General features: G+C 41.6%; 1 protein-coding gene across 1 annotated transcript; it reads left to right on the plus strand.

The window, feature by feature from the left end:
- mrc2 (mannose receptor, C type 2) lies at positions 1 to 26,927 on the plus strand. Its single transcript, XM_039825391.1, has 29 exons — positions 1 to 286; positions 5,870 to 6,274; positions 9,090 to 9,263; positions 9,405 to 9,569; positions 10,508 to 10,621; positions 10,912 to 11,049; positions 11,151 to 11,342; positions 12,481 to 12,635; positions 12,788 to 12,892; positions 16,261 to 16,376; positions 16,505 to 16,653; positions 17,855 to 18,072; positions 18,458 to 18,600; positions 18,743 to 18,839; positions 18,922 to 19,051; positions 19,282 to 19,314; positions 19,440 to 19,606; positions 19,813 to 19,981; positions 20,069 to 20,211; positions 20,428 to 20,530; positions 20,867 to 21,033; positions 21,122 to 21,230; positions 21,820 to 22,058; positions 22,214 to 22,376; positions 22,657 to 22,806; positions 23,079 to 23,192; positions 23,666 to 23,845; positions 24,267 to 24,290; positions 24,395 to 26,927. The coding sequence occupies exons 1-29, from the start codon at positions 160 to 162 to the stop codon at positions 24,613 to 24,615; spliced, it is 4,410 nt and encodes a 1,469-aa protein (XP_039681325.1). The 5' UTR covers positions 1 to 159; the 3' UTR covers positions 24,616 to 26,927.

Below are 26,927 nucleotides of genomic sequence, written 5' to 3' on the forward strand. Positions count from 1 at the left end.
ACTGTGATCGGACTGAGAGGCAGACGGAGCTCTAGCGGTCAAACTCGCCACCAACTCTGCATCATCCGTCCTCAGAGTAAAACGCTGGGGCAGTTGCTGCTCCTGCTTCGCTTTTTTCTGCTGTGTGTTTTTCGCAGCGTGTGTGTTGTAGTTGTGAGCATGCAAAGCAACGGCCATCACCGAAACAAGGAATCAAGGAAAACATGGACAAATCGGCAACTTACATTTTACAAATGCACTTTATATTTATTCATCTTTAGTCTGGAACTGAAGAGGAGCGTTACGGGTGAGAAAATATCAACTTTCGCTTAATTTCATTGATGTAAAAGTCGAGAAACCGGGCCGACGTTTAACCTAGTGTGCATGCTTTTGTTTTGACAACGGCTTCCAATTGGAAAAGGCATAAGAAAGGAGATACTGAGAGATCATTTCTGGGTATTCTGGATTCGGTGCCTCGGTATGCCACGAACCAAAAGTCCGAGCAGTGAGTGGAACCAGATGTGGAGAAAAACGGGGGGGGGGGGGGGCTGCTGGCTTGGTGTCTCTATTGTGATGTCTGTTTATGTATTACGTTTATTTAAAGCTGCAAAGCAACGCACTTTTTTTTTTAACTGTGTTGTTCTATTTTTGTGCCGGATGGGTTTTTTAGGCTACATTGTAAAACTGACGTGGGGTGACGCTTCATTTGGCACCCTGCGGGCAGATGTGACCTTTACATCCTGTAATTAACACATTCGGTCCAGGCCTGCACAGCTACTAGACCTTAACATGTTATGGGATGCTGTGGAGGCCAAACCCACCTAAACAATGTCTTCCAGTAAATATGAAATTAGAAATTTATAGAATGTTTTATTGTTGTTGTTTTTTTACCACATAATTGTTTTTCCAGAGCTTTTGCTTGTCAACTGGAAATAAGAGTTAGGCAGCTACCATAAATAAAATGATTAACCACACACGTACTACTTTTAGTTTGATCTTAAAGTTAGTTTAAGAGTATGAGATTGTGTAGGTTTACATTCCCACTTGACACTCCTTTCCCTTAGAATATACTCCACAATCTAAATAATCTGGAGCTCTTTTTGACAAGTATTTTTTGGGGCATTCCTGCCTTTATTGGATAAGAAAGCTGAGATATGAAAGGGGAGAGAGAGGGGGGAAGACATGCAGGAAAATCATCACATGTCAGATTCAAACCCTGGACCTTCTGCGTAATAAACTTCTGTATATGTGCGCCTGCTCTACCAACTGAGCTAACCGGCCACTAGTTTCTTTATTTTAAAATGACTTGCACCCATCTGCCATCAAATTCCTCTGTTGCCAAACTTTATAATCCCTTTTAAATGTTTTTTTTGGACCACATTAATGAGCTGCAAACTGATCTAAGTTTAAATATAATGATTGTTGATTTGTTTAATGAAATTATGTCTCTTTGGATTTGTTATGTGCTCAGCATGTTGTCATGAACTTTCATGCACTATGTAACGTCATGAGAAATGAGAGTTTAGTGCTGTATTGTCACCACAACACAACACAACAGGAACGAAAAAGAATGGCAATGATACCAGATGATTTATAGGAAATGAGGATTTGTTTCCCCTGATTCATGGCTGGCAGAACTGCAATACAACAGAGTTTATTTGGGCATGAAAAGTTCAGACCAATATGGTGTGGGATTTCAAAGTAAGTTTCCCATGATTTATTATATGTTGAGACTCAGCTCCAGCTCTGTGGTGGTCTCTGGTGCCAAGCTTTAGAGCGAAGTTCTTCATGATCTCACACAAAATACCCATCAACATTCATCTTAGCACTGTTCCCCTTTAACTACTATTGTATATAACTCTTATCAAACTATAATTTAACAGTTAAACCTAAACTCTGACAAGTCGTTATCCCCCTTATACCGTGCGTAAGTGTGAGGACTGATGAAAAGTTTCGACAGTTTGCATGTATTCACACTTCTAAATTTGATACGCACTTTCCAGTTAGGTCTGTTTCTGAGTGTGTCTGAGAGATGCCCCCCCTTTCTCCTCTCCCCTGTCCCATGCTTCTTGGATGAGGTTAAACCTATCCACAGTTTGGGTTGCTTCAGAGGCCAGACCACCATAAAACACCAAAGAAACAAACACAGCAGGCTGGAATTTCCTGCCTATTTGTTGGTTGCCATTTTATCACACTGGCCAGTAAAGGCCTGTTCTTCTAATCTCAGACATCTGTCAGAATACGGAAAGGTTTATACGGGAAAAGCCTTCTGCTCGAACATCAGTCTAGATCTTTAGATTAGACATATAAGTATGTAAAATAAATTAATGGTAAAAGTAGGCCACTTAGTTTAAATTATTTTGCAACCGCAATGAGTCACATATGGAGAAATTTGTTGAACTCATCATGTCTCAAGCCGAGACTCGCTGTTGATTCGTCGCCCAGGTTTGCAAGTACTGTCCTCAAACCTAGTCCAACAGATGACCGTAGTGAGGAGGTGGAGGTTCTGGGAATATCTGCCTCTCTTGGCGAGTGTCCTTGGCCGTGAGTTTCAGCTTCTCTTCTGCAGGAAACTGTCTCCAGCGTTGAAAAAAAAGGGGTGACAGGGCAAAGAAGAGGATGAGATCACAGCAGGAGAGCTGTTGTGGCTTAGCTTTCACAGGGCTCAATGGCTTAAAGTTAATCTGGAATTCTGCACTCTCTCTGATTGCCCGGGAGTTTTCTCACATCAAACATCCAGTTGTGTCGCCTCCAGACTGGAATTAAAACTTCTTTTGAATTTGCTTCTTTCTGTCTGGAACTTCAGCTTCAGGTTGTCTAGTGGTTCAAAAGCTTTAGCCAGGAACTTCTCATGCAATCATCATGTTAATCCTGATCTTATGTTCACATACTGAAGTGAATTCAACACTCACTGTAAGGCTGATTTTTACTGGGCTGGTTCCGGTGTGAAAATCTTCTTACAGGCACCCTTGGATCCCCATTTTGAAAATGGCATATGAATGAGTTATTTGCATATATGCCTCGTCTCATTAAGAAGTCAGCATTGTGTAACTCCATCTATTCAAGTCTTCATAAGCGTTTTACTTGCAAAGAGAAGTGTAACTAAATCCTGAGCTAAGATTATAGATGAACATTTTATTGTGTGTTGTGTGTAATTGCAGAGTAGAGCTGACTTACAGCAGAGATCGGAGGACATGTCTGTCAGAGAGGGTTTTATGTGAACGGATAGTTGAGGGTTTAATGCAAAATATGATTTTTAGAGCTGTAACGATTGGTCACTGGACAGAAAATTAATCAAACTATTTTGATAATCGATTCATTGTTTAAGTCATTTTTAAGCAAAGAAAAATCAACAGCTCTATCTTCACAAATGTGAATATTTACAGTTTTACTTTTTTCTTCTATGATATTAAACTAAGTTTACTCTGTTATCATTTTTGGATTGTTGAATGGACAAAACAATTTAAATACGATTACGAATTACGAAAAACGATTAATCAATTCATCAAGAAAATAATCAGCAGAAAAGGATCAGACAGATGTGGCTGATGTTTTTGCCTTTTAACACTTTGTCTTTCTATGGAGATTTCTGTGATTTTCCATAGCTCTATGCTGTCTGTTTTTTTTATTTGATCCTGCTCTGGATTATGTTGCATTAATAGAAGTGACGAGAATAACAGCCTCATGGAAAGATAATCTTGCACCAAAGGCAGCTGAGATGTTTTGTGTTAACTGGACCAGTGTTTGGATACAATAGAAGTTCTCAGAAGGTTTACGTTTTTTTTTGTGTCCTTGTCAGGGTACACTTGCTCTGATTTGAATCTTTCATGGTTAAAACCATGAACGGCAGTACACAAACGTAGCAGCTGGGTGTTACTGTAAGAGGGATAGCTTTATAAAAAGAGCAGGGTGGTGATTATATCTGATTACACTGTGCAGAGCACTTTCAAATTTAAGCTGAACCACTGTGCCTCTACTGCACTCCGTTACTGTGTTTGCTACCGACCAAATGAGCTAACACTGCTTCTGAGAAACTCAACCACAGACGCTGAGAGCAAAAAGAGGGGCGTGTCTTTTGTCTCCCCAAGATTACAGGGAGTTTTATGGGGCTCTTGATTAGACTCCATTGTCTCTGTGTCTATAAAAAGCAGCACAGGAGGTTTGGAGGGTTTTAGCTTTTAGGTAGGAAACGAGAAATTGAGTGAAGTATCCACATAGGAAAGTAGTGTTTTTTAAACTAAATGCCCAGTGATCTTTTCCCACCTTCCCCACTTCCTGGCCTCTCACAGGAGCCCGCCGAGTAGGAATGCTGAGGGTCTCACATTTTTTCTCCAAATCTCAGATCTGAGAAAAGAGATTTGTGTGTATTTTGTGGATATTTTCTTTCAAATCATTTTAGCAGGACCGTAACTTAGAATCACTCCTACACTCCAGAGTTGTTTTTTTTCTTCTACCACCTTCACATGGACTCACAACCACACACCATTCTGTTCACAATCCTGGCTTCTAGGTTACCAATCTCTAAATCCTTCAAAAAAAAGCAATATTGGAAAACCACATATATTTTTGAGAAAGGGTGTTGGGTTTTCGTCCTGAAATTCCAGTCACCGAGGCTGGCATCCAGCCACTGCTTTGACTATGTTAAGTTCAACAATTTCTTTTCCGTTACAGATAGGGTTAGGATCAGTTTTCTGCTTACATTTTTATTTATAAGGGTACATGAAAATACTGCAAATACTGTAAAGCTCTGTTTGTTAACACCTTGCAGGCGGCTATAGCTCCTCAAAGAATCACACTGAGGTGATGCCAATAAAGGCATCAGTGTACAGCCGTGAGATGTCTGCCGAATGAAAGCAGCTACCCATTTCACCCCTGAGTATCATTACAGTTTCATCAATTTAATCAAATTCAGATCTGTGAAAACATTCAGTCATTTGTAGGGTTGGGCATCGAGAACCGATTCCTAATCGGAATCGTTTCAAAAATTACGATTCCATCGGAATCGTTTCTTTATTGGAATCATTTGGAGGATTTGGTTTCAAATCTGATCATAGGTTCCAAATTTAATATGCGCAAGTTTTGGTTTCCGTAGCAGCCAGGCGCTTGTTGTGTTGCAGCCGTGAGTAAGCGGAGCTCTAGTGTGGCTTTATTTTGCATTGTAAAAGCTGTAAAACTGCAACCCACCTATGAATCAAAATAAAACTTTCCTCTTATTTGTGAAATAAGCATCTAACCCGTTTCAACTCCACCACTCAAAGAATCGGAATCGAGAATCGATAAGAACCGGAATCGAAAGGAAGAATCGGAATTGGAATCAGAATCGTTAAAATCCAAACGATGCCCATCCCTAGTCATTTGGGTCAAATGTATCAGTCACCCGCCAGATTCTCACGATAAAGACCTTTTCCCCCAAAACCACCAAATGCTGCTCTCTCCATAGTCAGACCCAACATAAATAGACACCAAGTGAACAAGGTGAGAGGCAATTCCAGGTCAAGCCTTGGGAATGGGCTGATTTCTAGACACCTGGTGGGTGCATGTTAAAATACTTGCTAACCTTGCATTAAAAACGTGCACAATCATTTTATTACAGTTTATTGCATTACATTTCTGCAGATACGTCCTGCTGAGAGCTCTTTCATGTAATGTGTTTACAGGATTTTAAGGTTATTGCAGGGTTAATATTATTATTACTATTAATACCACTGAAGTGTATTACGCAGGACATCAGAGGCCACAACTCAAACTAGTTCTCACCCAGCACTGCATCTATTAATGGAGATATTGATCCAGCCGCTGACCCGTTCTCTTGCCACATTAGCTGCTAACATGGAATCCCGTTTTCATCAGCATTATCGACTGATGCAATTGTTTCCCTCTGTCTGGACAGCGCCGCTGGACTCTGACGAGTTTGCTTTCTTCCATGAGGGCGCCCAGGGGTGCCTGGGGGTGCGGGATCACTCCCTTGTCTTGTCAACCTCCTGTGAAGAAGACAACCAGCGCTGGAAGTGGGTGACCAGGGGTCGCCTGTTCAACCTGGGCTCGTCGCTGTGCCTGGGCGTAACCACTGGTAACGTCTCCTCCAGATTGGACAGGTCTCCTCTGGGTGTGTACACCTGTGACCGCGAGCCACCCAGAATACGCTGGACCTGGAACTGTGGCCAGGTGTTGGACAACCTCAACAACTACCTTCCCTCACCCTCGTTTTGGAACACCTCCTCAACCTCCCCTCCTTCAAAGCTCAAATGGACAGTGCATGGTGGTGTGCAGGACCTGTGCTCTAAAACGTATCGTGGTAAGCATGCTTTTAATCAAACCAGATCAGATTTACATCGCAAGGATTCTTCAGATTGGTGGTCAGTCTTTATCTGTGTGTTTGACCCAAAAGGTTTTACTAATTATAATAAGAATTTATTGATCCCCACGGGGGAAATTACAATTTGTTCACTCTGTTGTTAGAACACACTACACACAGGCCAGAAATACACACACTTGCTCAGGACCTATACATGCACCGAGCAGGGTTCGTTCGATGCCTTGCTCAAGAACACCTTGGCAGTGCCCAGGACAAAGCTACTGCCACCCTACTAACTAACTACACTTCCAGATTCCCTTTAAAATACTTTCATTTTGAAAATCATAGAAACATAGAATACTATACAGGAAATAGAATAGACACTTAACACAACCTGCTTAGCTAATTAAGGGCCCTATTTTAACGATCTAAGCGCATGGTTCTGTGCGCCGGGCGCATGGTTCAAAAGGGTTGTACTTAGTGTCTTCATTAATTCATAGGTGTGTTTTGGGTGTAACATGCAATAAACCAATCAGAGTGTCATCTCCCATTCCCTTTAAAAGCCAGGCGCGTTTGTACCTTGGCACATTGCTATTATGATGGCGGATTTGCACCGTAATGTTTTTATTTGTAATCTTTTGCATGTTTGTGTGCTGCTGTGCCTCCCTGTGTGTGTGTGTGTGTGTGTGTGTGTGTGTGTGTGTGTGTGTGTGTGTGTGTGTGTGTGTGTGTGTGTGTGTGTGTGTGTGTGTGTGTAACAAGCATAGTGTGCGCGCGCGCTGTGCACAAGCCTAGGCGCATTTTATTAATATGCTGTTAAAATAACAATGAAATGCTGCGTTATTGACTTTAGACCAGGTTTTTGTTGGTCAACTCCTGATCACTTCCGGCTGCCTCAAGATAGCAATACGCCAATAATTCACCTGAACACACCTCCCTGTAAGACCAGCACGCCCATGGGCGCAAAGATGGGCGCAGGTGCATTTGCTATTTAAACGACGAAATTGACAACTGCGTCGGTCTTAAACTAGCAAAGACGCTTGCGTCGGGCTTTGTGCTGCGCTGCGCCGGGTGCAAGATAGGGTGCAAGATAGTATGTAAGTTATTTATTGTGATAATTCTTTATTTCAATTTGAAAAAGAAAAAATATAGGAACAACATTACAAGTTAAGTAAGGAACAATACAAATACATAAGATGAAAAGTAAAAAATATAAAGGTAATGATAATAACAATAGATAAAGTAATGCAGTAGTTCTGCCGGCGATTTGATTTCTCCCCACATTCAACATGGCGGCCACCGAAGCGCAGCAACCCGTTGATGCCGCTGTCGCTGCTACGTCACCCAGAGCGTTGGTCTGATTGGTTGAAGGACTATCCAGTCATTTGAATTATGCCCGTTGATCACGCCTCTTGTGCAGTAGAAAATCCAGAGCAGACTCCCCAGACTAATGTTCAGTCTTAAAAGATTGAGCTTGGTCTAGTGATAGCCAGACTAGTAATTCACCAAAACCAAATCAAATCCATTAAATATAAGAGATCCCAAATATTGACACAGTGACCCAGTGAGCTGCTCCTTCGCTGCATGTTGTGCGGCCTCAGCGCGGAAGATAGACTTACTGTTGTGGATGCCACAGCTGTATTTGATCAAATGGATATAACAAAATGTTGCTTTTAGGGCATCTTTGAGGACAAGCGGCTGACGCCAAGGAAAACATTGCTAGTGTTTGTAAACTCCAGTAAACACACAGAGCTGTCCTTGCCCTCAAGTATATTTGTGTATAGTTTTCAGTCCAGATTAAATCTAACCACGGTGGTTGACAGCTAAGCCTCATTTCCGCTGTCAGTGCCATTCTTACCAATATCAAATGTCACGGTTGTTCATTGACAAACTATACTGTGAGGCTCAGTCAGCCATACGAGTCTACAGTTAACAGGCTCTGCTTGACTGCAATAAAAACCAGATCTGCCATAAACGTAAGACCAGAAAATCTCCTATTACTTTCTCCTTTATCCCTCCTCTTCTCAGTCTCTTTAACTTTTTTGTGGCAAGGGAATTGGACGCATGGACATTTTCAACTTTTAAGTGCAGATCTTTAAAAGTTTCTTTGTGAAGTCAACTCGCTGCTGGAGAGAAATGCCTCTGACATGAGTCAGTGATGGAGAGACTCAGCTGCAGCCAACCTACCAGCCAGCTGGCCAGCGGTGGAGCAGGGAGGGAAGTCAGGGAGGGAGCTTCAGAAATCTTTCCTTCCTCGTTTAACATGTCTGCCCTACTTTCCATTGGCCTAACTTGTTCTGGTAACACTGCGGATCCAGCCTCTCCCTCTCTCTGTTGCCCTTTTCCTCACACCATACTTTACTTCTAGAGAGCAGAACGGCAATCTCAGAGTATTTTGTCAAACTGTGGAAATATAAACACAGTTATAGTTAATAAGGGAAACTGGCCTGGTTCAAAATTTGCGTGTGCTCTTTTAAAGATCTTGCTTTGAGGTATAAATATTTGATGAAATGACATGAACATGATAACTGTTGATTCTGTTTTCAAATATAGTTCATAATATCACTTTCCTGATAACCTGATCATTTCTGTTTGTTTGCGCTTCCTTCTGCTGACCACTATTTGACTTGACTGTTTTGACTGTAACATCACCCTCTGTTTTTCACAATGTGTTTGATTATACAACTCACTGGGAAAACAGATGAGGTATTTCAGTTCAGCACCATTCCCAGCCATAACTTCAGGCAACACAAGCATGGCCCGGTTCTCCTGCCGCATGCAGGGACTCAACGACTCTCCCCTCTTTGCTCCTCAGAGATCTACACAATCCAGGGGAACTCTCATGGCCGTCCCTGCTATCTGCCCTTCCAGTATGACAACCAGTGGTTCCACAACTGCACCAGTATCGGGCGTGAGGACGGTCACCTCTGGTGTGCCACCACCTTTGACTATGGCAAAGACGAACGTTGGGGCTTCTGTCCTGTAAAGAGTGAGTTTCACTTTACACAAATGATTAATTACTCAGCAAAGCTCAGCAAACGTTACCACAATTTCCTCTCACCCAACTGTTTACTTTACTGTTATTTCCTCCTGTCTAACTAACGTCTTATCTCCCTTCCCTCACCGTCAGCCAGTGGCTGTGAAACATTCTGGGATACTGACCCGCTGACAGACAGCTGTTACCAGTTTAACTTTCAGGCTACGCTGTCATGGAGCGAGGCTCGGATCAGTTGCCAGCAGCAGGGAGCAGATTTGCTAAGCATCACCAAGCTGCATGAGCAGACATACATCAATGGTAAAGTCAATGTGCACACATGTACTTTTATGTGCAATGGCATCCACTCATGTTGTAGCTACTTTTTTGAAATATACAATGATATTGTTTAGGGTAGACACAAAGCTACTAAATAAAAAATACAATACACAATACACCAGCAAATAAAACCTCAGAAATATGCAGCAACCGCACATTAATCAACAAACAGTTAGACAAGTAATCACTGATTTATGTCCTGGCATACAAAATAATAAGAGAAAGTCTAATTACAGTCTAAGAGTCTTTTCTCTAAGAGAAAGATAATTTGGAATTTAAGGATTTCTGTTGTTTTTTGTATCTGTAAGGGTGCAATTCCACCATTTGCACCCCTGATCAAATCAGCAGTGAGGAAAATAATCTTGATTTCTTAATACATTTCTAATTTCTAATATGAGCAATCACCTTATTACTTTTTAAAAAGAGACTGTGTTATCATGTCTGCTGATCAAGCCTTTCTTTCTTAGTTTGCCTGTGAAAAACATTTAAAAAAAATGTATATATATTATATTATAAAAATATTAATAGGGCATTTAGGGCAATACAATTTGCTGTGCAGCATACTATTTACTATTATTTTCTGTGCAAATTCACTCTCTCAACAGGAATAATTGATTTTTGGGATGTTATGACCCTGTTGCCAATATTAGTCAATTATTATATAATAATTCTGTCATCTGCCCAATACAGTGTTGACAGTTAAAATCAGGGCCGCTGACACGGGGGGAACACCGGGCCAGTCAGTTGGGCCCTCTAACCTTAAATAATCTGCGGGCGGGGCCTTTGGACATCATCTTGTCCTGGGCACGAGCAAGACACACAGCGGCCCTGGTTAAAATCATGGCTAACTTTTATTGTGTCCTCTTTCTCAAAAGTCATATTTCATAACATTTGAGAAAGGTATTTTTCTGCTGTTTTAGGTTTACTGACAGGCTACAGTGCTGCTCTGTGGATTGGCCTAAATGACCTGGACATTAATGGAGGCTGGCAATGGGCCGACTCGTCACCGCTCAAATATCTCAACTGGGAGTCAGGTTAGACTGTAAAAACAACTCACCCTTTTCTTGTTGTTTTTTTTAAGCTTGAAGTATCTGTGGTCTTTTTTTAAAACATCCATTTCCCACAGAAGGCTGAATGAGCATGCTTGCTCAATTTAAGCACGCACTGCTCTGAGTGTAAATACACTCTTTGTGGCCTTCCAGTGCATTTGCAGTCTTTTACTGTCGGGCACTGGAGTATTTTGGGGTTAAGTGCCTTGAATAAAGGTACCTTGGCATTAGTGATGTTTTAAAGTGAGTTTCTTTTTTTAACTCTCGTCCGCCAGACCAGCCAAACCATGCTGAGGAGGAAAACTGCGCTGTGATCAGAACATCTGGTCGTTGGGAAAACCGCGATTGTTCTGTTGCTCTGCCGTATGTCTGTAAGAAGAGGCCCAATGCCACCCTGGACCCCTTCACTACTGGTCAGTGTACAGACATCTGAATTAGTACATTGAAGTCAAATATACTGCCACAGTGCCAAAGTCAAGCATTTGATGGGTTTTTATCTTTTTTTCTCCCACAGACTCGTGGGCAGATGATGAGAAATATGAGTGTGATGTGGGCTGGCAGGCCTTCCAGGCTGGCTGCTACAAGCTAACTTCAGATAAGATTGACTGGGATACAGCTCAGAAAACCTGTCAGAGGATGGAGGCCAACCTGGTCAGCATCCACACCCTACCTGAGCTCGAGTTCATCATACGCAACCTGAAGAAAGGTCTTTTGTCCTTTTTTTTATTGTACTGCACCTTTTCCTCCAAACTGTATTGCTATTGGGAGCCAGAAATTAAATGGAATTCTCTTAAATCAGAGTTCAATCGTTATATCACAGGATATCCACTAGTAGTATACTTTAAGGAATATAATAAACACAAAAATAACCTGTTCCAGACAGAGGAAGTGAGGGAATTTGCATTTTTTCTGTATAACTATAGAAGAATAAAAAACATCACGCTCAATAAAGGAAAAAAGAAAGAACAGGATTGCACTGTGTGTTACTAATGTAGACATCCAAAAAGTTCACAGAGTTCACACACTCAAGTCTATCAGAACGCTCTGTAAATTTAGTTTCTTCAATTTCTATTTTAAGCACAGTGGAGCAAAATGTCTCAGCTATGCCTTCTTCAATATGCTTTCTGGTGGATTTGGATATATATTTCTGTGTAAAAAAAGAAAAGAAAAGCAATAGCAAATATTTCAGTTAAAATAAGTAAAATATCGACGATCACTGATATTTCCCAGCTGTTTATCCTACATTGTATGCCCACATCTCCAGAGCAAGCTCAAATGTAGTGGAAACCAGGCAGCTCACTCCTTTTCCTGGGCTCAAAAACAGCACATGAAGTGAGGAATCAAATTTTTAGGTCATGGAATTGCTCCAATGTAGTTAATGAACCTCATGGAAAAGTTTGTCAGTTTTATAATATGGTCATAGTTGGAACCCTAATCCTATTTTGAACCCTGTTTCTGTGTTTCCTAATTGTCTTCCTAACCTTAATGTCTGTCTGTGTCCTCTGTCCAGTGGTGGATTGTAACTAAGTACATTTACTCAAGTACTGTACTTAAGTACAATTTTGAGGTACTTGTACTTTACTTGACTATTTCCATTTTATGCTATTTTAGACTTGTACTCACTCCACATTCCACTACATTTCAGAGTGAAATATTACTATTATTAATAATACTTTTTAGTCCACTAACACATCCATGCTTCAATGCTAATGCTAATACTTTTGTACTTTTAGTAACATCTTGCAGGACTTTTACTTGTAACAGAGTATTTTAACAAAACATATTGTTGCTACTTTTACTTAAGTAAGAGATCTGAATACTTCTTCCACTACTGCCTCCGTCAGAGATTGACCAGCTATGGATCGGGCTCCATGACACTGATATGCAAATGGACTTCCAATGGACTGACCACACGCCCGTCATCTTCACCTACTGGCACCCCTTTGAACCCAACAACTTCCGCAACACCCAGGAAGATTGCGTCTCCATTTGGGGAGCTGTAAGTGACACCCTTCACCCTCACACTGACCCCCAAACGTCTGGGGCCTTAATCACCTCAAAGTAATGGACACTGTCAGCGAGTCTCCTCCATTTGTATATATTTAACAGCTGTTTTCTCTCTTTCTGTTTGTGTCTTGCTTACATGTGCAGGAGGGCCGCTGGGATGACAGCCCTTGTAATCTGACTCTGGCCTCCATCTGTAAGAAACTGGGAACAAAGAGTGATGGGAAACCACAGCACCAAGACTGCAAACAAGTATTACTCTTTTTCTCGCTTTGCTTTCAGTGCTACATACTTCATTTTCTCATTGACGCGTCTGTTTGTGCTTTAGATCACTGGTTTTTTTTTCAGTTCTGGAGTAGATACAATTTAGTTGTTTTTTTTTCTTCCCTATATCTTTCAGTTTTACTCCACAAAGATTTTATTCACATCCCCCGCAGCATTTCTGTGCTCTTATTCCAGCTGCTGACAGTATGTAGTGAGCATAATTATTATTCTAAGTTTTTCAGCTGTTCCTTTACCTTTGACCCCTTTTCCCAGAACTCTCCTTCATCTCTCACCCTTCATCTCTCACCCTTTCACTGGTCCACTGGTCCCCTAGTCCACCCCCAGTCTGTAACTGTAATATAAATCACTCCCCAAAGACTGCAAGCAAGCACCAGACAAACGGAACACTGGACACTTGTCTTAACACATACTGTACTTTTCCATGGCCCAATAAAACAAAATAAAATACATTATATTTTTAAGGTATTCAAATTGGGACATGTTGTTTGTGTCTTCATTTAACAAGTGTGTTCAGTACATACAACAGAAAGGCCCTATCACGCCCACTACTTGTATCTACATGGCGAACCAAATCCCATCTGGAGGATCCATCTACATCTGTCTCTGATTTCCCAGTTCATAATTCTCTCCATATGAGACTTTAGGCCTCTCATACCTTACTTGCCCCTACCTGACCACTGTTGCTGATGGTCACTGTCTAAGTGGACAGTATAGCTCATTCAATCCCTGTTTGACATACGGGATAATCTTAGCGAGAAAAGGAATCTTAGTGTGTGTTTGTGTGTCTCTGTGCCCTTCAGCAATGTTACATTTTTGCTAAGCGTTGATTTATGATGTAAATGATCTGAAGTTGAGAGTCGTGCTGTTTCTCAGCTGTTACGTTCAACAAAGATCTTTGTATGGATTGTTTGGTGTAATGAATCTTTACCCCTCTCCCTGGGGGAGCGAGGCATCATGGGTGGTAATGTGACAGGGGTCATTTGGCATTGCACACGCTGCAGGGCCCTGTGGCGGTTTGTCTCAGGCAGATGAGCCACTTCACACATGTGAAACAACAATGACAGACCGCTTCAGCAACATTACACCACATGATCCCAGAACCAATACCCCATCCAGCGCTTGGCTCATTACTCAAATAATGTAATGGATTGCTCATCACTGTAATGCTGTCATTGTACTTACTCACTGAAGTGTTGCGTTTCTACTTTATACTTCCAAAGATAGTGATTTTATTATCAGGATAACTCAGTTGCTTCATGTGTGAATAAACAGAGATGTGAGAGAACACTGATCTCTAATGTCAGAGGTGGCCTGGGGCGTAAGCAGCTGTTTAGGGCCCCTCAGTCACCATGGGTCCCCTGCAATAATTGAAAATAGGAATAAAAAATAGGGAGTGCTGCACTGGGTCAAACAAATGTGCCGTTGGTGATGTTGAAGTAAAAAACCAGGTGCTCTTCACGGATAGGGCAAGTAATCAAGTAAGAATAAAAAAACAAGGACCAGATTACTTTAAAGGAAGTCCATGGTATTTGTTGTCAGTTTTAAAAAGCATCCGAGGCTCCCTGATAGTAAGTTAACAACCAACGTGTTTTGCCTCAAAGGATCTTCATCAGGGAAAAAGTTAGAAATGTGAGCTCTTTCGTTTGTGTTCATTTTTGTGTGAGTATTTAACCATTTAAAGCCACAGTACGGACTACTGCACAACACCCCAGATGTCTTCCAGGATTGGAATTATAGCTAATAACAGATTTTAGAGGAACAACAGCAACAAAATCAGCAAGTGTATCTTACAGTGACTAATCGATATTTGTTATAATGACAAAATATTAAATGACAATGTAAAAAAAACAATGTGAAAGAGGATGCTTGTAGTGATAAACCTACAGAAAATTATCACCTGAATCTGCAGCTCCCCTCGGCTTTACAGAGCTTTACAGTGAGCTTCAGCTTTGTTTATCTGTCTAGGTTTTGGGTCACTCTCACCGCTCTCATAGCGTCAATTTCGGCCACAGCCGGCAGCTGAAAAAGCTCGAAAAACTCACCAAGATTAGGTGAACATAGTGGAGCATTTAGCAGCTAATGAATCAGATATTTCCCTCAGGAGTTAGAAGAGACCAACAACAGAGCTAAAGAGAATATGCTCAGAAACTTAACTCCAAATGAATGATAATGTTGCTAGGTAACTGCTGAATGTAAATAGTTTGCTAACAGGCTGCCATGTCGTTGTTGTTGTTTGGGGGGGATGATTGTGTACTTGAAAGTAATGTTAGGATGGTTCAGCTTCTGTGTCATTTATGGGTGAGATAAATCAATGGATAATGGTTGAAATCAGGTGTGGTGTTTCATAACATAACTACATAATAGTTTATTCTGGTTGAAATACATCCCAATACTGTTGGTATTCAGAAGATGCTATAAGTCAACGCTGATCTTGTGACTGTAAGACAGGGAAAGGAAGGATAAGAATGAGAGTTTAAGAGACGTGAGTTTGAACAGATCAAACCTCCAGCGGCCGTAATCTTTGAGGTTTTTGTCTTGATAAAAACGTGGTTGTGCAAAAAGCCCGAGGTTTGGCTTATTTCCACAACTGTATATGAACTGTCTCTCACTATTATTCTGCAAAATCTCACCCCTTGTGACCTTCTGCGTGTTGGCTGCGCTCTGCATCTGTACACGTCCACAACTACAGTAGGCCTACATGAGCTGTCAGGAGGGATTGCGGCCAGGGAAAAGTTATTTCTGCATGCCTAGACGTGTTCTTGTTATTCTGCATTTGGGATACTGGGATAAGTGGACTCACTTTTGTTTAAACTGTTAAGATGGCATTCAAATTATTTTCTGAGAGACACCATTTATGTGTTTTACGTCTTCCAAGGAGGGGATGTTTTAGTTGTTGTTTGCTTGTCTGTCTGTGAACACATTTCTTTCACATACAACCATACAACACCTCAAACAAGTTCAATGTTATTTGAGTCTCTATTTTTCTTTAACTGTTCCAATTTGTCGTTGGCCTATAAATTGCCAAGACCTCGACTAGTCAGGTGGTGCTACTGAAACATGATCTATTTAAATGCCTGACTCACTTGAATTGTTGTACTTTCCATTTACAAAGCACCAATATTGCTGGGATTTAGACAGTATCCAAAAGATCTGCATGATTATATGTCTCCATATGTATTCTGATGCACATCCAGGTTTTAAAGGATTGAATTAGCCAATCTGAAGTGTTGCAAAGCCATTGTAGACATTAGTACTATTTGAATGGTTAATGTTTATTTAAAAAAAAAAATTTGTTATGGTTATGTTTTTCACTTTCTCCTCGTTTCTTCTCTCAGGGCTGGAAGTGGCACAGTCCAGCTTGTTACTGGGTGGGAGAAGATCTTTTTACCTTTGATGAGGCCAGGAAGTCCTGCGAGGACAATGGAGCCGCCCTTGTTACCATTACCAATAGGTGCGACAGCAGCACAAACTGTACATACCCTGACACACACACACACAGACAGACACACACGCGCAAAATTACATCACAGTGTGTTCTGTTAGCTCTGCCTTTCTAAAATTCCTTGTAAATCTTTAAAGGTTCGAGCAGGCCTTCGCCAACAGCCTGGTGTTCGGTCGCTCTGGTGATTCCTTCTGGATCGGCCTCCATGACCAGGGCAGCCCCGGCTCTTTCCACTGGCTCAGCAGGGATGAAGTGTCCTACACCAACTGGAATCGCGACCAGCCGGGTAGGTCAAATATTTGAATGAGCAGAATGAACTGCAAATATGATCTGATAATGTATTACAGGAAGTAGAATGACCAGATTGGGGTTGTTACAGAATCTTCCCACCCCACCGCCTATTTATTACTTTATTCCTGTTGCTGTGATGAGTTCACTTCTATAGCTGGAGATTTTTTTAACATGAGGTCCATGTTAAAAATGGATTGCATCTACAAAGAAGAAACTGGATTTCTTCCAGGTATTTTTTTCTTTGGCTAAAATACAAACTCAGAACTACACCCTGATATCCTGATTTGTCTGTAAAGCATTGTGATCAGCTGACAATCTGCAAAAATTATCAGCAGCTGTCAAAACCAGCCAAAACCTGTTCTGATTTAAATGTACTGTATCAAAATTGGACCAGCTTGTTGAGGAAATCGTAAACTGTGTTTTGTCTTCCAACAAATAGTCATTAGAGCTCCACAGGAATGAGGCAGCAAACAGGGGAGAATACTCCTTGTGAAATTCCAGCTAGCATGGATTTTGGATTCACCATAATTTCTAAACCATACGTGGAGACGCAAAAACCAGTTGTGGGCGAGTCCTCTGGCTTTAGAGTCACTGATAGATCCAAAGATATGAACTGGTTGACCTCTGCATAGATTATAGCCGCACTTTGTTGCTCTTGTAGACTTGGCTTATTAAAAGACCTCTACATTTCTAGTACAAACACTTATATACTTACTTATAGTCTGATGATATTCATAACCCCCGGAATGAGCTTGCACCTGAGGCCAGAAGAACCAGAAGAATTTACTACAGTTTGACGCCAACACCTCTATTTGTTCTCTTTAAAGCCTATGCTTGTATCATTACGTTTTAGGAGAAAAGTCCTACTATTTCTATGTGATACAGAGAGAATCACATACAGATAGATATCTTCATAATGAAATTTAAAACAATCATTACGTCGAGACCACTATTTTCTTTTAAATATGGTCCATAACAGAGATCCATCAGGGTGATTAGAGAAATAGAGCCCAAACAGGGTTTACAGGAACTGTTTCCCTTGTTTTGAGAAAAACCCATAATTGTCTCTTATGAAATGTGTAATTACATTTTCCACAGTTTTTATCATTCCTCTATTTCCACACATTTCATCATTTCATCATTGTAGCCTCTTTTTCTCTCCACTCAACTACATTTCACCCTGGTGTCTATTTCAGTGAAAGTCCACGGCGGCTGCGTTTCCATGGCGACGGGCTTCGCAACAGGTCTGTGGGAGGTGAGGGAGTGTGCGTCATCGAAGGCTAAATTCATCTGCCGTCAGAACCAGGACACGTCTCTGAGCCCCGAGCCCCCCGTCCCCCAGCCCACCCCGAGCCTCAGCGGCTCCTGTCCCAGCGGCTGGAAGAGCAACAGCAACCTGCGCTACTGTTACAAGGTTCACCCCAGCAAAGTTCCACACTGTTTCACACCATCAGTACTCTGCTGGAAGTGTCTTTTAACTTCAGTCACACTTTGGTTTTAATTAATTCATAACTATTAAAAAAAACATATCTGTACAATGCATCAGTAATTTGTGTTGTTTGAACTGAACAAACATAAGAATAAATGTATATAAATAAAATATAGTGTAGAATTTAAATTATCATTTAAATCTGTAAAGTCTAACAAAAAAATAAGTTAACAGCACCGAGTTCTTCACAGTTTTTACTGTCAAATGGCAGACAAAGGAGTGGAAGTATTACTACTGCTAATACTAAATGTTTTACACCAGTATTGCATTTTAATTGGACTGCAATTACACTTTTATCACCTGTGTGCAGGTGTTCCATTCCTCCCAGCTGGAGAAGAAGCTGAGCTGGCTGCAGGCTCACCTGTCCTGCCGGAGACACGGAGCCAACCTGCTGAGTATCAGCAGCCCTGAGGAGGAGCAATTTGTTCTGCAGGTCCTCCATGAGGCCTTTGGGTGGGTGTGCACCTCTGACCAGGTGGCGTGTGATGTCATATGATGATAACGATGTTGTTGATGATGTTGATGATGATGATGATGATGATGATGATGATGATGATGATGATGATGATGATGATGATGATGATGGGGCCCACAGGGAGTCAGAGGAGCATGAACAGCACTGGTTTTGGATCGGACTGAACCGCAGAAACCCAATGGACAATGGCAGCTGGAAGTGGAGTGATGGACTTGCTGTGAGTAAAGACAAGATGCAGCCTCACTCTGTAGTTAAAAATGCTTGAAGCACAATCTGTTTACTCTTTGCTTGTGTCTCAGTTCACATACCAGAACTTTGGCCGCTACTACTACAACGTCCGGCAATGTGCTGCAGCAGACTTGGGCACTATGACCTGGCTGGCCATGCACTGTGACTCTGAGTTAGACTGGATCTGCAAGATCCCTAGAGGTACAACAACACTGGACCTCTTCTTTGGGCTTATTTAGACAGTCCTACAGTACACTGTATTGGTGCGGTCAAAATACAGTTATATAGTTCTATTCATTTTTTTGAAATACCCTTTTCCACCTATATCATCACTCTCTGATTAGAGTCTCTCAAGATGTCTTCCCTCTAGTTATTCATTGCATTTTGGTTTTATCTTTTCTTTATTTATATTTTTTAATCTTTTTTTTTAGGTAGTCTTGAGAAGGAACCAGATGTCTCTGAAGGTCAGTCATATTTTCTTAGCTTTGAACTTCTCTCACTGTACTAAACTGATTTCCTCAGGGCTTATTTAAAAACCATCCATTTCTATCTCATGACTGTCTTTCTTATCTCATCTCTCATCTGTCAGGCGCAACTTCACCAGAGTGGATTGGCTTCCAGGAAGCTGAGTATAAATTTTTTGACCACCGCACCACTTGGGACCAGGCCCAGAGGATTTGCTCCTGGTTTGATTCCTCGCTGGCCTCGGTCCACTCAGCTGAGGAGGAAGCTTTCCTGGCCAACACTTTACGCAAGGCACTGCACACTTTATCAAAAAGTTCATCATTGTTTGTATGAGTTGATATAATCAAGGGCAAAACCCTCTGAAATACCTAACAAGCACCAACCTGTGTGTGATCTGTGTAATTATTGTGTCTATATTCCGCATGGCAGCCTTCTGCAGGCTTTAAAAGTCTGTGAGGCCTTGACATGCCTTTTTACCGTTCCTCTCTCACTTTCAGATGGTGAAGGTGGAGGGTGACAACTGGTGGCTGGGGCTTCACACCTACGAAAATGATGGCCGTTTCCGCTGGTCTGACCACTCTGTGCTCAATTATGTGTCCTGGGCCCTTGGGAGGCCGCACCCAGTCAGCCGTGATCGCAAATGTGTCCACATGTCCGCCAGCACAGGTGAGAGCAGCCGGAATAAGAGACCTCAAGAGAGTAAATCAAATGCAGTACCCGTACATGAGCTTGTATTTTTCACTCTTAAAACAGCGGACTGGGCTGATCAGAAGTGCCAGTCTGACCTGCCCTACATCTGTAAGAGAGTGAATGTCACAGGCACCATTCCTCCAACTCCGTCATCACCCCACCTACCTTCAGGCTGTCCTTATGGATGGTCTTCCTATCAACATAAGGTAGAGTTGCAACACACCAGGAGTTCAGCATAATGCAGCTTTTATGTTAAGTTGTATAAAGGATGCTGGGTGTCTAGAATGTATCAAATATGTTACCACATAGGCAGTGAAGCTTAGCAAGTACCGTAAGTATCTGATGTTTTATTTCATGCACCTGCTCCTGTCCTGACTCAACCTGAGCAATCTTGTTTGCAATGACATCTGGTGTTTCTGTAGTGTTTCAGATTATTCGGATACCGAGTGACATGGTCTGCAGCCAAGTTGAAATGTGAAACGCAGGGAGGTGTACTGGCAGTGGTGTCCAATCATCTGGAGCAAGGTAATTACAGCAGAATACAGCCGGCATAAAGTTAGAAGTAGGAAGGTGGTGCTGGACTTAGCTGAAGTTAATGAACTTACCTCTCTACTTCAATATAACTTATATATAACTTATATTTTCATATCAAATGGATGTAAAATGTTATGAGAATTAAAAGAAACATTTTATTTTAATAGGTTGATTTTACGTGATTGCCTGTTAATTCACTCATCAGTGTGTGCTTTAGATATTCATGTTTGTATTAACCTATGCCTATATTCAACACTGATTATGAATGTCTCATAAGAGTCTCACCACATACATGCACAGTGATGCAATCGATTCTCCTCCTCACAGCCTTTGTCACCACCCTGCTTCAAAATGCCAGTGTTGAACTTTGGGTGGGTCTGACCGCAGACTCTAAAGGTCATTTCCACTGGGCCAAGGCTGGCCTGCTCAGCTACACCAACTGGGCTGCTGGAGAGCCACTCGACAACAGCGGACCACACCACAACAAGACCCCGGTACTCCTAACACTTACCTATCAGCGCACGCGTCATGTTTTTGTCCTCAATCTGTTCCTCTTCTGATGATTTCACTGTCACCTCTCAGGGAAACTGTGTGGTGATGATTCATGGGAACCCACAGAAGAACACTGGCATGTGGGCCTCACGAGCCTGTGAGATGGAAAGTAATGGCTTCATCTGTCAAAGGCAACAAGGTGGGATATTGAATAATAACCACAACAATGTCTGCTTTAAAAGTGCAGAATATTTGCACCCCAAAAGGAATTTGACTTACTGTAAATCATCTTGTGCGACTATGTCGTTTCTTCAAGGCAAGGCAAGGCTTTAATTTATATAGATTTATAAAAGTAACTGTGTGCACATCCCACCTTCTGGCAGGTGCAGGACAAATGAAAGTACTTAAAACGAAAAGAATGTAATGTCCGGACATTACATTCTTTTCGTTTTAATTTATATAGCACATTTAAAAAACAAGGCCATTCAAAGTGATTTACATAAAAGATTAAAGGTAATTTACATTAAAAACAAATAACTAACAATTTCTAAATGAATAGAAACATGAAAAAATTGAAAAAGATGGGTATAAAACACAAGAATAAAAGTTACAGTGCAGTGTAAGAGATTAATAATTATTTGATTTAATAAAAGACAGCAGCAAACAGAAAAGTCTTTAGTCTTGGTTTAAAGGAACTGTGAGTTGCAGCAGACCTGCAGTTTTCTGGGAGTTTGTTCCAGATATATGTAACATGCATAAAAACTGAACCCTGCTTCTCTATGTTTCAGACTCAGGTCTCGCTCCGGCCCCGGCGCTTATCCCTGCCTCTCTGTCAAAGCCTGTGGAGCTGGGTGGAGTGACATACCGGGTTGTGGAAAAGCGTCTGGATTGGACCGGCGCCCTGCACCTCTGCGAATCTTTGAATGGGACCCTGGCCACGGTGAAGAATCCCTACCAGCAAGCTTACCTCACACTGCTGATCAACAGCTTGCATCGGAATGCCTGGATCGGTCTCTACAATTATGGAGTGAGCCTATTAACTTACAGTATATCTTATCATATTAATAGAGTTACACATGTGCAACAGTGTTTTCTTTGTAGAGGGAAACTGCAATAACTTGCAACTTTAATACAAAATAATAATAGTAATAATAATAATAATAATAATAATAATGTTTTCAGGGACGAAGCTTCACCTGGCTGGGTGAAGAAGAAGTTTTGTATTCAAACTGGAGAGATGGGGAGCCCCATCAGACGGCTGGATGCGGACACATGACCACTACTGGCCAGTGGACTATGACTCCCTGTGATTCTAAATTGGAGGCTGCTATCTGTCAAATTAGTGGTATGTGCTAATAACATGTCAGTAATCAATTACTGTTAATTTAATGTAGGGGCGACCTCTAGCTCACCCAGTAAGAGTGTGCGCCCCATATAGGCTCAGGCCTTTGCAGCGTCCCGGGTTCAAATCCAACCTGCAGCCCTTTGCTGCATGTCATCCTCCATCTCTCTCCCCCCCTTTCCTGTCTATCCACTGTCACTCTGAAATAAAGGGGGGGGAATTTAAAAAAATAATCTTACAAAATGTTTAATGTATTAATCTCTGTTGTTTTTCTTCTTGCCAGATGAGCCTGTGCTTCACGAGTGGATCTACCCTGGCCAGTGCCCCCACTCTGTGGGGGAGTGGCCATGGGTGCCTTTCAGAAACTACTGTTACGCCTTTAACCTGCAAACTGTTAGACTGCAGCAGGATGCACGTACATACTGTAAACAAGGTAGGGAAGAGTTTCAGAAGCTCCCTCACACATCCTCCATCCCCCTGCTGTGCTGCCCGCACAGCTCATGATACTGAATTGAAAGCCAATTTAGTGCAACACCTCTGACCTTCTCCACTGCAAACATAATTGACAAAAGGCATCAATATGTCTAAATATAGAAATGCTCTTCATTGAGCCGGCTGCACCATTGTTAAATCTCCTTACGTGATCAATTCCCTTTTATCATTTGTTCCATCTCTGTGTATTCCCTTCCTTTTTGTCTCTTCTAGTGGGAGCTGAACTTCTCTCTATCTTGGATGAGACAGAGAATGGATTTGTATGGGAACACATCCAGAGCTATGCAGCGCAGGCGCATGGAGCTTGGCTGGGCATCAGCGTGAAAGGTCCAGCAACATTGCATCAGACAGTCTCTCCCATCTCTCTCTACAGCAGCAAACTTATTAACCTTCAGTTTTAAGTTCTTACTCTGCTTCCAGATAATTCCCCTAATTAAATAAGTTTTACCTGATTGATTATGATTTTCTTTTTAGAATAATCATGAGACAATTAATTATGGAGACGAAACCTAATCAAATAAAATGCAATCAAATAAATATGATTAAGAAAGGTGCATTATCTCGGAAAAATTAATTAATTTAAACTTCATTATTATCTCTTGAGTGAAATGCCCTAAAATATGCTTGGTAAGCTAATGGTAACAACTTAATCCAATATTGGAAACCTCTATGAATAAACAGAGATGTCAGGCAAAACATGATATGACGAATTATCTCTCCTTAAGATAAAACTAAAGAAACAGCTCTGGCTTCAGTGTGTCTGAAGCTCCTGAGTGTGTGTGCATGTGTTCCTGCTGCAGGTAGAAGCCTAGTGTGGAGCGAGGACACAGAGATGTCGTACACCAACTGGGAGGCGCATGATGTCGCCTTCTCTGTTCTGTCTCCAAACTCCTGCTTCTGGATCCAGAGCAACAGTGGCCTGTGGAAGCCGGGCTCATGCAGAAATCGCACACATGGAGTCATCTGCAAACGGCCTCGCAGTAAGCACGCACAAGACCGCTTTAGCCAAGGGGAGGTTATTCTCAGAACCAGTCTATTTGAGAATTTAAGATTTTAAGATCACACTATGTCAACAATGAGACCAGAGTAAATCAAATCATTTTCAAGGTTTCACAAATGCTGAAGATGTTCTAAAGCATGATGATCCATGTGCAGGAGCTGAAAAGTGTCCTTTAACATCTACCCAATCAATAAATTAAATATTGGCTAATCGATTAAAAGAAGTTCACATAATACTATACAAAAGTTGAAACCCTTAAATTGATTATAGTGTTGAGAGAAAATGAATTAACAATGAAGCAGACGCAGAAAAACAGACAGTGGAGATCAAATGCAATTAAAATGAATGCCAAATACTAAAGCGATACATTTTTTACTAACTGTCCCTTCTTCCATTTGCAGCTGCTGAAACCTCAGCTGTAAAATGTAAGTGTGATTATCTGCTGCCATGGTATTCTGTTCACTTGAATAAATGACTTAACCAGAAAGTGAATTATTTATACTAATCCTGACATCCATCTTCTACCTAGTGGATAGCGACCACCTGCCCACTCTGATTGTTGTCATGGTGACGGGCCTGGTGCTGGTGGTGCTGATTGTTGGCGTGATCTACTTGTACCGTCGGCGAACTGTTGGGTCCCAGGGGTCCTATGAAGGGGCCCGCTACAGCCGCACCAACGCGAGCCTCGCAGAGCAGTTGGAGAAGAACATCCTGGTGTCTGACATGGAGCTGAACGAGCAGGCAGAGTAGCAGAGCGTCCCCAGACCAGACGACCAACCCAGGACTGGACCCTACCGGACACAGAAAAGGCTGATTTTTAACGTGCTGACTCAGATACACATTGTGGCATTTATGCTTGTGTTGTATCTTTTCACACAAAAAAAAAAAAATTATTTTGAAGGGCTGTGTAGAGCGCAGCAGATGTTAAGTTTAAATTGAATCCCTGCCTTATCAACCCTCTTCTACCAAGACTTAACAGTTTGAGCAAGTTTTCTCCAGACAAATCAGATCCTTCCATATGTAGCCTGCAGCGTATCCCCAAAAGCGTTCATGAAGGCCATAAGTGGATCTACTGGGAGTTTAGTTTTATCGCAGCTGGAAAAGTTCAACATAAATCGGTTTACTGAAATGACTCCTCGCTGTCTTCCCTGGTGCCATTGTAAATTTTTGCTCGGTGTATATTTCCTATGTTGTTCCCATTTTGATTGAAAGATTTATAAAAAAAGAAAGGAAAAAAAGAGTCCTATCACAGCCACAGATTGACTCTTAACTAAAACCATTTGTCTCTGTAATCTAAATACACAGTCACAGTCTTCTTTAGGACCAAATTCACTTTTTAAATTTTTTCTTTTTTTTCTGTTTAGCCATGGCAGTATTTACCTGAACTTGAGGTGTGTTTTTGTCGTTTTATTGCATTCATGTCATTCCCATTGATTTGTCATTATCTGTGCAGCTGTAGAGAGCTGTTACTGATGATGCGTGTGTGTTTTTTGTGAGTCTGCCTCTCTCCTCCTTTCTGATCTGACACGTCAGCACCAGCTGTCAGGCAAACAGAGGAGGAAGTCCAAATGTGAATGTGTGGAGGGTGACAGGGACCATTATTAGTGGTGACCGTCTGAGGGCAGTACACTAGAATTGTGCACATTACTAATACTAAGTTCTGTACTTAGTATTGAAAGCTGGTCTGTAAGTAGATTGCATGATCAGACTTTCAGCTTTCAGCTCTTTGTACATTTTGGCACTTTCTGCTTTTTTCTTGAGCTAATTCAATCATCCACTTGCCTTTAGTCATTTTCCTTGAGACACTGTTGTTGTCCTGTGATTCGTAACTTTTGTTTGCTTTGGCTCTTCATGCCACACCATCTGTTGCTGTTTCAGCAATTTTTAAAAGCAGTAATTCTCTTTGTATGCATCATGAAAAAGGGTTTGCAATTTGATATTTGTCTGATTCATCTTTTTATGGACCGCAGTTCACTTCTCTGTATGTTTTATCTCTTGGATATTTTTGTCTTTTTAATGATGCAGGTTTTACTATGTGCTTTGACTTAAAAAATGACTGGTAAAGACATTTGGAAACTCCTTTTATGGGATACTCGTCAACACTTGAACCTCTCATTGCCCCACAAAAGAAAACATCAGTGAATTACACTATTGTATATACAGTATGAGAGCCAAGAAATGTTTTAAAGTGAAAATTGTGTACAAGAAAACCTCTTTTTCCACGTCATTTTAAGATTTCACATTTGTACAGCGTAATAACTACATTTATCAGAGCTCATTTGCCTCCTCGAACATTTTTCCTTTTCCCTCAGCTCTTGCCTCTGAGTGCATTTCTGTCTTTCTGCTTGCAGGAATGCTTGGAGCCGTTTCAGTCTGAGGCTTTTGGTGTCTCACAGAGCTGCTGTGAAAAAAAGCTTTTTGCTCCGTGAGTTGGACTAAGACAGAGGGGGAAGGGAGGAGGAGGACGGAGCAAGAAGTGTGTGTGTGTGTGTGTGTGTGTGTGTGTGTGTGTGTGTGTGTGTGTGTGTGTGTGTGTGTGTGAGTGTGTGAGTGTGTGAGAGTGTGTGAGTGAGAGAGAGCGTGTGCAGTCTCCAGCTGTGGAATGTTGAGTCGGCAAGAAGAGCTCAGTGGCACGTCTGGAACCAATCAGAGAAGGAGGGCTCAGGGACATGAAGGGTCAGGAAGAAGAAAAAGAAGATTGAAAAAAGGAAAACTACACGAAGGAGAAAAGGGGGTAAAGGAGGAGTGTGAGGAGGAGTCAGGGATGTAGGAAGAGAGGAAGGCAGGATAGGAGGAGTGTAAAGGGTGCAGTGGTTTGTCCCGGCTTACCCTGGCCTCTGCTGGTAGTTTTACTGTACGTTTGTCTTTATATACAGTAAAATATGAACAGACTGAGCTGATGATATGAAAGTGTGACGACCCTCTGTGTGTTCCCCAATGAGATCATGTCTGTAAGGCAGGCCAGATCTTGTCCCTGTGAAGATTAGCTGAAGCACCTATTCAACTTTTTTTTGAAAGTTTTTGTCTTTTTATATGAAATGAATAAAGTCTATGTTCTCAAA

Source organism: Perca fluviatilis, chromosome 15 (genome assembly GCF_010015445.1).
Source record: "Perca fluviatilis chromosome 15, GENO_Pfluv_1.0, whole genome shotgun sequence".
NCBI lineage: Eukaryota > Metazoa > Chordata > Actinopteri > Perciformes > Percidae > Perca > Perca fluviatilis.